This window comes from Cherax quadricarinatus, chromosome 18 (assembly GCF_038502225.1).
Source record: "Cherax quadricarinatus isolate ZL_2023a chromosome 18, ASM3850222v1, whole genome shotgun sequence".
Taxonomy (NCBI): Eukaryota; Metazoa; Arthropoda; class Malacostraca; order Decapoda; family Parastacidae; genus Cherax; species Cherax quadricarinatus.
This window is the reverse complement of record NC_091309.1, coordinates 31,141,558-31,156,018: the sequence shown is the minus strand read 5'-3', so window position 1 is coordinate 31,156,018 and position 14,461 is coordinate 31,141,558. Positions and strand designations below refer to the sequence as shown.

At 44.0% G+C, this 14,461-nt stretch overlaps 1 protein-coding gene across 6 annotated transcripts in view; it reads right to left on the bottom strand.

Moving 5' to 3' along the window:
- The window catches only part of LOC128689222 (uncharacterized), a 413,444-nt gene extending 403,533 nt beyond the window's left edge, over nt 1-9,911 (bottom strand). For all 6 annotated transcript variants that reach the window (XR_011392158.1, XM_070086379.1, XM_070086382.1 and 3 more), the window contains exon 1: nt 9,138-9,911. Coding sequence is in view for 5 of the 6 variants with exons in the window: in XM_070086379.1 (XP_069942480.1) it covers nt 9,138-9,178 (41 nt within the window). In the remaining variant the exon portion in view is untranslated. The remainder of the gene's footprint in view (nt 1-9,137) is intronic.
- Between the last annotated feature and the right edge of the window lie 4,550 nt (nt 9,912-14,461).

The window sequence follows — 14,461 nt, the reverse complement described above, 5'->3', positions numbered from 1 at the left end:
GAAAATGACAGAGATCTGACAGGAAATGAGAAGCCAGGAGCATGAGAGCTGGAACAAGAGCAGCAGCCAGGAGCATGAGAGCTGGAACAAGAGCAGCAGCCAGGAGCATGAGAGCTGGAACAAGAGCAGCAGCTAGGAGCATGAGAGCTGGAACAAGAGCAGCAGCTAGGAGCATGAGAGCTGGAACAAGAGCAGCAGCCAGGAGCATGAGAGCTGGAACAAGAGCAGCAGCCAGGAGCATGAGAGCTGGAGCAAGAGCAGCAGCCAGGAGCATGAGAGCTGGAACAAGAGCAGCAGCCAGGAGCATGAGAGCTGGAACAAGAGCAGCAGCCAGGAGCATGAGAGCTGGAACAAGAGCAGCAGCCAGGAGCATGAGAGCTGGAACAAGAGCAGCAGCCAGGAGCATGAGAGCTGGAACAAGAGCAGCAGCCAGGAGTATGAGAGCTGGAACAAGAGCAGCAGCCAGGAGTATGAGAGCTGGAACAAGAGCAGCAGCCAGGAGCATGAGAGCTGGAACAAGAGCAGCAGCCAGGAGCACGAGAGCTGGAACAAGAGCAGCAGCCAGGAGCATGAGAGCTGGAACAAGAGCAGCAGCCAGGAGTATGAGAGCTGGAACAAGAGCAGCAGCCATGAGTATGAGAGCTGGAACAAGAGCAGCAGCCAGGAGCATGAGAGCTGGAACAAGAGCAGCAGCCAGGAGCATGAGAGCTGGAACAAGAGCAGCAGCCAGGAGTATGAGAGCTGGAACAAGAGCAGCAGCCAGGAGTATGAGAGCTGGAACAAGAGCAGCAGCCAGGAGCATGAGAGCTGGAACAAGAGCAGCAGCCAGGAGCATGAGAGCTGGAACAAGAGCAGCAGCCAGGAGTATGAGAGCTGGAACAAGAGCAGCAGCCAGGAGTATGAGAGCTGGAACAAGAGCAGCAGCCAGGAGCACGAGAGCTGGAACAAGAGCAGCAGCCAGGAGCACGAGAGCTGGAACAAGAGCAGCAGCCAGGAGCATGAGAGCTGGAACAAGAGCAGCAGCCAGGAGTATGAGAGCTGGAACAAGAGCAGCAACCAGGAGCACGAGAGCTGGAACAAGAGCAGCAGCCAGGAGCATGAGAGCTGGAACAAGAGCAGCAGCCAGGAGTATGAGAGCTGGAACAAGAGCAGCAGCCATGAGTATGAGAGCTGGAACAAGAGCAGCAGCCAGGAGCATGAGAGCTGGAACAAGAGCAGCAGCCAGGAGCACGAGAGCTGGAACAAGAGCAGCAGCCAGGAGCACGAGAGCTGGAACAAGAGCAGCAGTCAGGAGTATGATAGCTGGAACAAGAGCAGCAGCCAGGAGCATGAGGGCTGGAACAAGAGCATCAGCCAGGAGCATGAGAGCTGGAACAAGAGCAGCAGCCAGGAGCATGAGAGCTGGAACAAGAGCAGCAGCCAGGAGTATGAGAGCTGGAACAAGAGCAGCAGCCAGGAGCATGAGAGCTGGAACAAGAGCAGCAGCCAGGAGCACGAGAGCTGGAACAAGAGCAGCAGCCAGGAGCATGAGAGCTGGAACAAGAGCAGCAGCCAGGAGCATGAGAGCTGGAGCAAGAGCAGCAGCCAGGAACATGAGAGCTGGAGCAAGAGCAGCAGCCAGGAACATGAGAGCTGGAACAAGAGCAGCAGCCAGGAGTGTGAGGGCTGGAACAAGAGCAGCAGCCAGGAGTGTGAGAGCTGGAACAAGAGCAGCAGCCAGGAGTATGAGAGCTGGAACAAGAGCAACAGCCAGGAGCATGAGAGCTGGAACAAGAGCAGCAGGCAGGAGCATGAGAGCTGGAACAAGAGCAGCAGCCAGGAGCATGAGAGCTGGAACAAGAGCAGCAGCCAGGAGCATGAGAGCTGGAACAAGAGCAGCAGCCAGGAGTATGAGAGCTGGAACAAGAGCAGCAGCCAGGAGTATGAGAGCTGGAACAAGAGCAGCAGCCAGGAGTATGAGAGCTGGAACAAGAGCAGCAGCCAGGAGTATGAGAGCTGGAACAAGAGCAGCAGCCAGGAGTATGAGAGCTGGAACAAGAGCAGCAGCCAGGAGTATGAGAGCTGGAACAAGAGCAGCAGCCAGGAGTATGAGAGCTGGAACAAGAGCAGCAGCCAGGAGTATGAGAGCTGGAACAAGAGCAGCAGCCAGGAGCATGAGAGGTGGAACAAGAGCAGCAGCCAGGAGTATGAGAGGTGTGATACATCAGATAAAGCTGGTAACATGAACGCTGTAGAAGATGAACTGAAGTGACTGAGAACAAATTACCATAATTCTATGGTAATAGGGATGTATCGCATGTGAAAATTTAGATATCCGCGTATGCGGATTTATATGAGGATGTCTTACTTATTTCGCGGATGCGGATGTAAGAAATTGTGCGGATGTTCCGCGGATGCAGATGGGAATACCGATATCCGATACATCACTACAAGCTGTGATACCTGACAGTATGTCACCATAAGTACCACAAGCTGTGATACCTGACAGTATATATCACCATAGGTACCACAAGCTATGACACCTGACAGTGTATGCCACCATAGGTACCATAAGCTGTGATACCTGACAGTATATATCACCATAGGTACCACAAGCTATATCTGACAGTATGTCACCATAGGTACCACAAGCTATATCTGACAGTATGTCACCATAGGTACCACAAGCTATATCTGACAGTATATGTCACCATAGGTACCACAAGCTATGATACCTCACTACATATCACCATGGGTATTGAGATCAACACCTGGGTATCAGTGTCCACAGGTACCCAGGGCTGCACATGTCTTGTTCATCCACTTCTTGGTTTAATATAAAAATAAGCATAAAAGAAGCAAACATTACACACCACTGAACACAAGAAATCCCGAATACTTGGAATACTGCGAATGTGATTCATATGTATACTTAAAGGAATATTAACGATGCACATGATACAGACCAGTATGATTGTCATGTATACTCTGTAGAGTAATGGAAAAGTGAAGGAAATTACAAGAAATTGAGAGGGATGAGGTTGAGTCGACCGCATTTTTATTAGACTGCAGAAAGGTATTTGATATGATACCACACCGGAAGTTTGTGCATAAAATGGAAGAGTAGACAGGGGTGCAAGGATGCTTATGGGAGGATATATCAGGACAAGTGGTGTCCCTCAAGGATCGATTCTGAATCCTCTTAATATTCATAAATATTCTGCCAGAGATCACTTTGTTTATTATACTAACTCGTCGTTATTTAATAAGAAACCAACTGATGACGGAGTTTATGACGATGAAAAAAGAGACATTGTTTAAAATAAATAAAATACACTTTAATATGGTGTCTGTAGATGACGTGGAGGTAACGAGAAAAAGAAGACAGAGCGGAGAGACCTGCTACCAGAGCAGTTACTGTAGTGGTCTAACAAGTGGCCACTAAGATTTAATCCACAGAGATGCAAGGTCATGAAACTCTGTGAAGTGGATCAGCTAGTGTAAAAACTGGGAGGGAAGAGCAAGATACTGAAAGTTAGTCAAGAACCTGAGAGCAATTATTACAGCGAAATTATCGTCAATGATGTACATTCAGTACATTTACTACCAATAATGCTTGTAATTATAACCATATTTTTTACAGGGGTGGACGGGTAAGCCAGCGGAAGGCCTCGGTCGGATTAAAAGCTCCATTTATGAGTAATTATACGACTAAGACCCGCGTCAGGAAACACTGCTCCTGTTTTCTGACAAACGTACATAACTTAATCCAGTACATATGAACATCGCATGCCAGGCTAACACGCTTAAAATTGCCTTCAGAAATTATCATGATACCCCTTCAGGACACTGTTCATGACATGCGTGCTGCCTGTCATAGAATGCGCAGCACCAGTATAGAGTCCACACCTGAGAGACCATGTTCAGTACCTGAAGAAAGTATAAAGGTTCGGAGCTGGGATGGTTCAAGAAATAACAGGCCTAAAACAATATACATATATTTCGCTGCTTTGGAAGGTCCTTGGAGGCCGGGTCTTCAATCAAGACACTACCATAACACCTTACTAGAGCGAAAGATATGAGAGGTGTAGAATAAACCCAGTGAAAAGGTAGGGTGCTAGAAATACAATTACAGAATATGTTAACATTAGTGGCTCAAGTGAGCGAAGATTCAAGAAAAGGTACGAGAATTTTGTTTTCCTCGGGTTCAAGAATATGAAACGTAAACAGAACCTTAACATAAGGTACGAGAGAAATAAAGGAAGACTCGGATTCAATAATAATGGAAATAAACGAGGCTTTAAGGTACGAGAGAAGTGAACGAAGTTTGAGGCTCAAGCATATGCGAACGCAGCTTGATGTTCAAGTAGGGTAGAGCTGGCAGTAGGTTGGTAGCTGAGACCAGGCAGGTCTGGGCATACCACCAGGGAAGGAAGACCAGCGTCATGCACGGCTACACCTGTTAATTGCTACCTGCTAGACAGGTGTCCGGCTCACCTTGCCTCTGGCCTGGCTACCTGATGCTGCCTACCTGATGCAGGCTACCTGATGCTGGCTACCTGATGCTGGCTACCTGATGCTGGCTACCTGATGCTGGCTACCTGATGCTAGCTACCTGATGCTGGCTACCTGATGCTGGCTAGTTTCACAAGGTACAACAAACACACTGGTGGCGGTGTAGCAATCACAGACTTGGTGGTGCATCAGTGAGGCGCAATCACCCACGATAAATATCTATCGTCTTGCAAAGCCTAGGAGATAACTTCCTCTGTGTTATTTTGCACGAAACTGCTGTAATATATATATATATATATATATAGATATATAGATATATATATATATATATATATATATATATATATATATATATATATAAAATCAGTGTGGTCACACAGTGGTCGGTAGTCAAAAGAGGTCATATGGTCCTGAGCTGCTTTGGGGATTAGTGTGGAGGGTTACAAAGCCATTGCTTGCTTCTGCAGTGTTTTAAAATCTGAGGTTAGTGTTGAAGGAGGAGGTCCTACTACTACTACAGGAGGGAATTCGGAGGCTGAAGGTTCACCTCGATGAGTTTGGGAGTGAGTGTGAGGTGGCTGGAGTGGGTGAGGGGAATGATGCTACCAGCAGTGAGGAGCAGTTTGTCACTCGCTGCGAGGAGGCTGAAGGTGGTGAGGACGAAAAGGCTCCCAGCAGTGAGGCGAAGTCCAGCACCTGCTACCAGTGGCGAATGGGTCCCAGTAATTGGAGGAGCATCAAAATAAGGAAAGTTAAGAGAGAAGATTTGAAGGAAGTCGCTTCTCTCTTTTTCAGGATGGGTGTACTTCAGTGGTCAGTGAAGGTAAAGGTACTACTTCCCCTGCTAATAGAGGTAAGTGCATTCTTATGGTTGGTAACTCACAAGTAAGATATATGGACCGTGCTTTCTGTAATAAGAATAAGGTGAGACAATGTTTTCCTGTAGCTGGTGTTCGTGACATAGTCAACAGGTTGGATGTCAGGTCAGGTAATGGGAACAAGCCCATTATCTGTACTAGGGCAATTGGTGTAAATTGCTGGCTAGACAGATACTGCAAGGAACTTGCAATTCCATTCATTGACAACTGGGATAACTTTTATGGCAAACATGATATGTATGCAAGGGATGTGGGTACATCTCTCATTGTTGACATGTCTAGGATTTTAAACTGATAGAAGACAGAGGTATTGGTGTATGTGGGAAGCAGTCAGGTTGCAGCACTAGGGTTGAAAACAGTAAATGTTTAAAAGACATTATTCATCATAGTCACAAATAAAGACAATGGATCAGATCAGCAAACAAAGGGGGACACCAGAGGGCAGTGAGAGACTAGCTCCCTTAAGGTTTACTATACTAATAGCAGGAGTGTAAGAAATAAGATAGATGAGCTAAGATTAATTCCAAGTGCAGGAAGCATAGATATTATTGCTATAACAGAGACCTGACTCAATCTGAAAGATAGAGAAACGCCTTCTGAATGTCACATACAAGGTTATAAATTATTCCACGCTGATAGGTTCAACAGGAAAGGTGGTGGAGTAGCGATGTAGTCAGAGATAGATGTAATTTAAATTGTGTTAGACAAGATATAAAATTAGCGTCAGCCACTGAATTTGTTTGGTTACAGCTTCTCGAGGGCCGTGAAAACTAATCTTGGGTGTGATTTACAGGCCCCCTAACCTTGATAGGGAGTGCAGTAAACTTCTATGGGACGAAATTCGTAAGGCATCTACATACGAAAATGTTGTGATAATGGGAGATTTCAACTATAGACAAATTGACTGGAGCAATTTGACAGGAAATTTCGAATCAAGCAACTTTTTTGATACAATTTAGGATTGTTTCTTTAAACAGTTTGTGATAGAGCCAACTAGAGGAAATAACCTGCTTGACTTGGTTCTTGCCACCAGGGAATCACTAATTAATAATCTTGAGGTTAATGATGAGCTTGGGGAAAGTGATCACAAATCACTCAATTTTAATATATCATGGAATTACCCTAATAATGGCAATTAAATATCTTTCCCTGACTTCCGCTTGGCTGATGTCATAGGACTGAGAAATTACCTGGGTGGGTTGAACTGGAATGACCTCACTTTGGGTCAGGTAGGTGGTGATGGTTGCCGATATGACATTTTCCAGAGGATAATTCTAGCTGTTTAGGCAACTTAGGTTCCGAATAAGGAAATTGGATGAAACAAAAATTATCCTAAATGGATAAACAATATATTAAAACATCTAATTGGCCAAAAGAGAGGCATATATAAGTGAATAAAAAGAGGAGAGGGGCACTTAAGAAATCAATATATACAGGAGGAGATTGAAATGGCTTGCCTTGAATCCATGCTTGAGGCTCACTGACGTGCCTGGGCTTGGAAAGAAACATGGCTTGTGAATCAGGCTGCCCAGTTTATGTGGCATTTGTGACTGAGTGGATAAGAGCGCTGCCTGGGAATCTTGTCCGTCTCAGTAGCAGTATCGAGTCCTGCTAACTGCGATCTTTCTCTCTCTCTCTCGCTCTCACTCGCTCCCTCTCTCTCTCTCTATCTATCTATATATATATATATATATATATAAATATATATATATATATATATATATATATATATATATATATATATAATCGTGCCGAATAGATAAAACTTGCGATTTTGGCTTAAATAGCAATGCTCTTCTTGCCGAATAAGGCAAGCAAAAATTTCTGTATGCAAGAATCTCGCAAAAATCATTCTGAACCTAACGAAAAAAAATATTTCATTGTTTCTTTATTATTAAATTATTGTAAATGTATCTTAAATATATTTAGTTGAATTGGGCCAAATTAAATTGCGCTTGTTACAAGGTTAGGTAAGTTTTCTAAGGTTCTTTTGGTACAAAATTATTAATTTTTACATTAACATGAATGAAAAAAGATATATCTTTAAACATATAAGAGAAAATTTTAGAAAGGGCTTAATTACAAAAATAATAATAATTTATTAGGACGTGATACATAGTCGTACAAGGTATTATTGTAGTTTGGTGTACATGTCAAAAGTGCCTTGTATGCAGAGCATTATGGACAGCTTAAAATTAACTTAAGACTATCTAAGCTATAATATATTTAATGGTAACAGTTAATGTAGACAATTTACAGTATCAGGTACAACTGAGTTAATTTAAACAATGAATTTGAACATTTGAATTTTGAAACATTATAGTTTTACAATTTTGTAAAAGTACAGTTAATAATATAACAAAATGATCAATTTACTATATGTAGTCGTATAATTTAATAATCAGATCTAATCAGATCAATGATGTGTAGAGCAGTAACAGTTCATCTGGTCAGTAGATGAGTTACTCTGTATTCAAGAGAATGATTATTCTATTAAGTAATGCTATAAAAACATAGTTTGATGAGGTTTCTCTAATTATACAACTGGGTTATACATTTATGAGATATAAGTTATTCAATATTTGCATTAGGTTAGATATGAGAATTTATTGACCAGTGAGCATTTAATTATGGGGACCTAACACCAGGGGAGTAACATAGTGAGTAATGATATTTTGAGGCAGTAGAAAGTGATTTGTTAACTATGTAGGTAAAGTTAAATTACTGTGTATTTAGTTTTGGGTGAGTAGGTGGTTTTTAAGAAGAGTCTTGAATTGATATACATTGTTTCGTTGGTATTTACTGGTAATGAATTCCAAATTTTTGGGCTTCTTGTGTGCATTGAGTTTTTACATAGTGTGAGATGGACACGAGGAACATCAGAGAGTGATCTGTGCCTTGTGTTATGTTCATGTGTTCTGTTAAGGTTGGTAAGGAGAAGTTTGAGGGGAGGATTTATATCCGAGTTTAATGTTCTATGTATTTAGTAGGCACAATAAGAAGTATGGATGTTTTGTACGGTGAGTAAGTTTAGAGTTTTGAATGTTGGTGGAGTGTGCTGTCTGGAGTGAGAATTTATCATTCTGACTGCAGCCTTTGTTGGGTAATTAATGATCTGAGATGGTTTATTGTTGTTGAGCCCCATGCACAGATTCCATAGGTGAGATAGGGGTAAATAAGTGAGTGATATAGAGCCAGGAGGGCTGACTGTGGAACATAGTACTGTATCTTCGATAGTATGTCTACGGTCTTGGAGACTTTCCAAGAAAATTCTTGTACATGTGTTTGAAATTTGAGGCTATTATCAAGGTGGATTCCTAAAGATTTTCCCTCTGAGTTTTGTGATAGGTGTTCCGTTTATCATTGTTAAGAGGAACATTTGTACCTCTGTTTCCAAACTGAATGAAATAGGTTTTGTCAATATTGAGAGTAAGCTTGTTAAATGAGTTCTTGAAAATTGACCAGTTTTACCTATTCGGCACGAGACAGACAGACAGACAGACACACACACACACACACACACACACACACACACACACACACACACACACACACACACACACACACACACACACACACACACACACCTAGCCAGGAGCTATGGCTCGACCACTGCAACCACAAATAGGTGAGTACACGCACGCATGCGCACGCACGCGCACGCACGCATATACAACAGGCCTAGTGTCTAATGGACATGTGCCTAGGACAAAATGGTAACTAACACACATATACCGGATATGCTAGAGGTGATGTTAGACTTACTTGTTGGGAGGAAGGGTGGTGGTAGCTCTCCTGACTGGCATCCAGCAGGTGTTGGGCGTCTAGTAGGTAGCAGGTGCAGTGCGGTCGGTATGGAGGTCCTGTAGTGCCCCCACGCTCACCTAAAATCACCTGCACTACACCATCACCTAGACCACCTGCTGCACACCCTCCTCCTACTGTCTCTGCAGCAGCAGCTTCTCTGATCACAGTTGCTAGTGACGGCTAGGAGGTCCTCGGCTAGTAGCTCGTCCCAGCAGTCTTGAGGAGGGATCCGGAGGGCCTCTTTAGGTTCTAGTGTCAACACAGAACTCCTTGAACAACGCCCGAGCCGCCTTAGAACATTCGTTAGCAAAAATACCGGTATATTTGTACTTAGTTCCTAGGAAGGCCTTTTCTCATCAAGCCTATATTGATGCCATTAAGCGTTTCAGATCACGGCTGTCAAGCTTATCTTGATGTCATTAAGCTTTCCTTGTTACAGCTATCAAGGTTATCTTGTTGTCATTAAGTGTTTCTGATCACAACTGTCGCACCTCTCTGTCTTAATATTTTTCCTCCGTCACTGTCCCTGAAGAACCTTGCCAGTGGTCCCTGGCTGGTGAGTCCTGGTAGTCGCAACACCACCTACACGCAATACTAAAGGCTCAATCACAACACAATCGTTAGGTAATATCACCGTGGGAGGTGTGTGAGCGTCAACACAGGAGCGGGGTGACGGCGCAGGATTCACGTGGGGAGGAATGTGCACGCGCAGATAACACTCTGCTCTCCTGGGAGTCGCGAGGGAAACTAAACTGGAAGAGACGCGGGTAGCCCACGCTCCCTGGACGCACGCATGAGTAGAGGGGCGGCGACTGGAAGAGCAAGTAATGCTGGAGAGTAAACTCTACACCTGTACAGTCTTGGGCAATACTCCTGTTACGGCCCGAGAGAGTCTTGCCCCTCTTTCCCATTCCCGAAATGTTGGAACGAGGAGCACAACTGCTGGAACAAAACCTAACCTGCTTGAAGGACACACGAAACTGTTGGAACAAAATGAAACCTGCTTGAACGATACACAGAACTGCTGGAACAAGACAAAACCTGCTTGAACAATACACACAACTGCTAGAACAAGAACCGACCATCCAGTTCACACTTGAAGAGATCATTGACAGGGTACCATTCCTTGACGTCCTCACTGACATGGGTAACATACTAAAACACCAAATTTACAGGAAGCTTACAAACAAAAACGATCACACACACACACACGAGCGGGGTTCCATAGGGTCAGTCCTAGGACCGGTGCTGTTTCTGGTATATGGGAATGACATGACGGAAGGTATAGATTCAGAAGTGTCCCTGTTAACATAAGAACATAATGGAAGAACAATGCAGAAGGCCTATTGACCCATACAAGGCAGGTCCTTATCAAAACCACTCCTCCCCATAGCTACCCAACAGTTTACTCCTGTACCCACGACACCAATCAAACCCAGCCCTTCCCACTCGTATATTTGTCCAACCTCTTTTTAAAGCTACCCAAGGTCCTATCCTCGATCACCCTACTCAGAAGGTTCTTCCACGCATCCACAACTCTGTTAGAAATCCAGTACTTACCTATGTCCTTTCTAAATCTAAATTTATCTAATTTAAATCCATTATTTCTGGTTCTTACCTGGTTTGACACCCTCAGTACTTTATTAATATCACCTTTGTTTATACCCATCATCCACTTATACACTTCAATGATATCTCCCCTCATTCTACGTCTCTCCAGAGAGTGGAGATTCAAGGTTCTAAGTCTGTCTTCATACGGGAGATTCCTTATACAGTAAATCATTTTAGTCATTTTTCTCTGTATGTTCTCCAATGAGTCTATATCCATCCTGTAGTAAGGAGACCAAAACTGAGCAGCATAATCTAAATGAGGCTACACTAGTGATGTATAGAGACGTAAAATAACTTTTGAGCTTCTGTTACTTATACTTCTTGAAATAAATCCAAGTAATCTGTTGGCCTTGTTGCGCACACTAAGGCACTGCTGTCTTGGCTTTAGATTTCTGCTTACCATGACTCCCAAGTCTTCTTCATATTCTGTATGATCAAGCTCTACTTCACCTAGTTTATAACTAAGAGGGTTATTTTCATTCTCAAGGACTAGGACTTTACACTTATCCACATTGAACTTCATCTGCCATTTTTCAGACCAAGACATTAATTTGTCCAAATCCTCCTGGAGTTCATTGCTATCCTCCTCAGAATGAACCATACGGCCTATCTTTGTATCATCAGCATATTTGCTCATGTCACTTGTAATTCCTTCATCAAAGTCATTAATGTAAATTATGAACAGCAGTGGGCCTAAAACTGATCCTTGTGTAACGCCACTAGTGACGAATCTCCATTCAGATTTGACCCCATTAATGGAAACTCTGCTTTCTATTGGTAAGCCATGCTAGAACTTTACCTCCTATGCCGTGAGCTGCCACTTAAGTCTTTTGTGAGGTACTCTATCGACGGCTTGACAGAAATCCAAATAAACAGTATCAAATTCTTTATCACTGTCTACTACCTCAAATGTTTTATTGAAGAATAGTAAATTTTTTTGTAGACGATGTGAAATTAATGAGAATTCAATTGGAGGAAGACCAGGCAGAACTACAAAGGGGATCTGGACAGGCTACAGGCCTGTTCCAGAAATTGGCTCCTGGAGTTCAACCCCACCGAGTGTAAAGTGAAGATTGGGGAAGGGCAAGGAAGACCGCAGACAGAGTAGTCTAGGGGGCTTGCAGTCTTTGGGCCCCAAGGGAGAGTATAATACTGAGCACATCTCCTGAGGCGCACATCAACCAAATAACTGCTGCAACATATGGGCGACTAGCAAACCTAAGAATATAATAACATTCCGACATCTCAGTAAGGAATCGTTCAGGACTCTGTACACCGTGTACGGTGTACAGACGCAGCATCAGTTTGGAACCCACACCTGGCCAAACACGTCAGGAAATTAGAGAAACTGCAAAGGCTGCAACGAGACTAGTCTCGGAGCTAAGGGGCATGTCCTACGAGGAGAAGTTAAGGGAAATCGACCTGATGACACTGGATGACAGGAGAGAGAGAGAGAGAGGGGGGGGGAGGATATGATAACGACATATGAACTACTGAGAGGAATCGACAAGGTAGACAGAGACAGGATGTTCCAGAGATGGGACACAGCAACAAGGGTTCACTAATCAAAGTTCAAGACTCAGATGAGTCACAGGGATATTAGGAAGTACTTTTTCAGTCATAGTTGTCAGGAAGTGGAATAGTCTGAAAAGCGATATAGTGAAGGCAGAATCCATACATAGCTTTAAGAAGAGGTATGATGAAGCTCGTGGAGCAGGGACAGTGTGACCTAATAGCGACCAGTGAAGAGGCGGGGCCAGGAGCTGTGAATCGACCCCTGCAACCGCAGGTGAGTACGTACACACACACACACACACACGCGCGCGCGCGCTTCTGTGCCAGTCAAGACACTAAGACCAAGCGAGGGACCGTCATCGGATTTTTTCTAAGAGCATAATACCGAATTTGCAGCCCAGAGTTTTATGGCGAGGAATGTGCATAAATAACCCAAGCCTTCACAGAGCTACAACTTCCATTTTCATCAAGTCTCCACGCACTAACACCACTTTATCAACAGCCAGTATGCTTGGAACGTCTTCAGAGTACTTGCTCAAGCCCGCACTAGTCGCCATCCTACCCAACACGTCCATCAAAGACCTGCTGAATGTGAGGAATCTTGAACCAGTCAGTGTAGTGAGTTACACAATCCCTTGCGGAGGCTGTGACAAGGTATACATCGATGAAACAGCATAAAGCCTGGAAACACTTCTCGGTGAACAGAGTGCATGCGGAAATGATCACATCGACAATGGCATGTGCACAATACCGGAACTCCTCCAGCCATGTGATGAGATTTAATGACGTCCGCCTAGTGATTAAAGAACCAAATTTCCGCAGAGGAAAATGACCTGAATCGCCTTCAGCCGCCATTTCGGACACGAATAAAAATAAATGTAGCTTCGTCATCTGAGGTATTATCACGAATTCTCCCTAAAATCATGAACCTCGCCATCACAGCAACCCAGAGTTACTGCTACTGCTGCTTACTATTGATACTACTACTGCTACTATTATTACTGTTACCAGTAGCAACATGGGCCAGTAAACCTACTACAGTAATTATCCTTTCTCCTCACTTTGTTACTTGTATATACTCTCTCCTCGTATTGTTTATATTGACTTGATAAAGTTCCTGAAGAGTGAAACATTGTCTCAGTAACGTGTTATACGTGACCTTTTACCTAACAAGACCAAACCTGCTTCGACGAGATAGAGAGTTGTTGAAACGAAAGACTCGACTGCTGAAACGAGACTCAGAACTTCAGGAACATGACTTACACCTACAATGATACTCAAACTTACAACGATACTCAAACCTGCTGGAACTAGATACAGACCTGATTGAACTAGTGAAAACCTGCACGAACCTGCTGGAACCATGTGGAAACCTACTGGAGCAAGATGCAAACCTGCTGGAGCTAGACACAGACTTGTTGGAACTAGACACAGACGGGTCTGCTGGAACGAGAAGTAAATCTAGAGCGTTGCTCAAACTGCTGGAACAAAACCCAGACCTGGAACAAGATTCTCACTACCTTCCTTACTGCTGATGCTCAGTTATATCTCTCTTCTCATTAGAGTGTCGAAGGAACGTGGTAATGAAATTGTGAAAGTAGAACTGACTTCTGAGAACCAGGTGACTGTAAACAGTACCTAGGAAGTAAGGGAGGGTGGCTGGGAGGACAGGAAAGGTGGTGGAAGGAGGGAAGGAAAAGAGGAAGACTAGAAGTGGGATATTGAGCACTTGTGAATCACTGACGAGTCACTAATGAAGCTCAGTGCTTCTTAACCAGAGTTGAGAAATACTGTCCGTCACCCTTCTATTCTCTCTTTCCAATCCCCGTCTACTACCTATAACTTCCATCCTCTTCCCCCCCCTCCTAGCCTGCCACTACCGTCTTCCCCCCTCCCCGTCTGCCACTACCATCATCGTAGCCGCTCCCTCAATACCTCTTGTGAGCACCTTGTGAGGAGGAACAACTGCCAGGAGGAGGACGAGTGTCTGGGTAACAGGCCACAATATTATTAATATTTCACCGCCAGTAATAAATAATAATATATCACCTATTGTTTAAAATGTAACTTGAGAGACATGTCTTGAAGTCTACGTGTCCTGGAAGACATGATGCGGTGGTGCAGATATATGGTAGTTATATGTGGTGACTATGGTG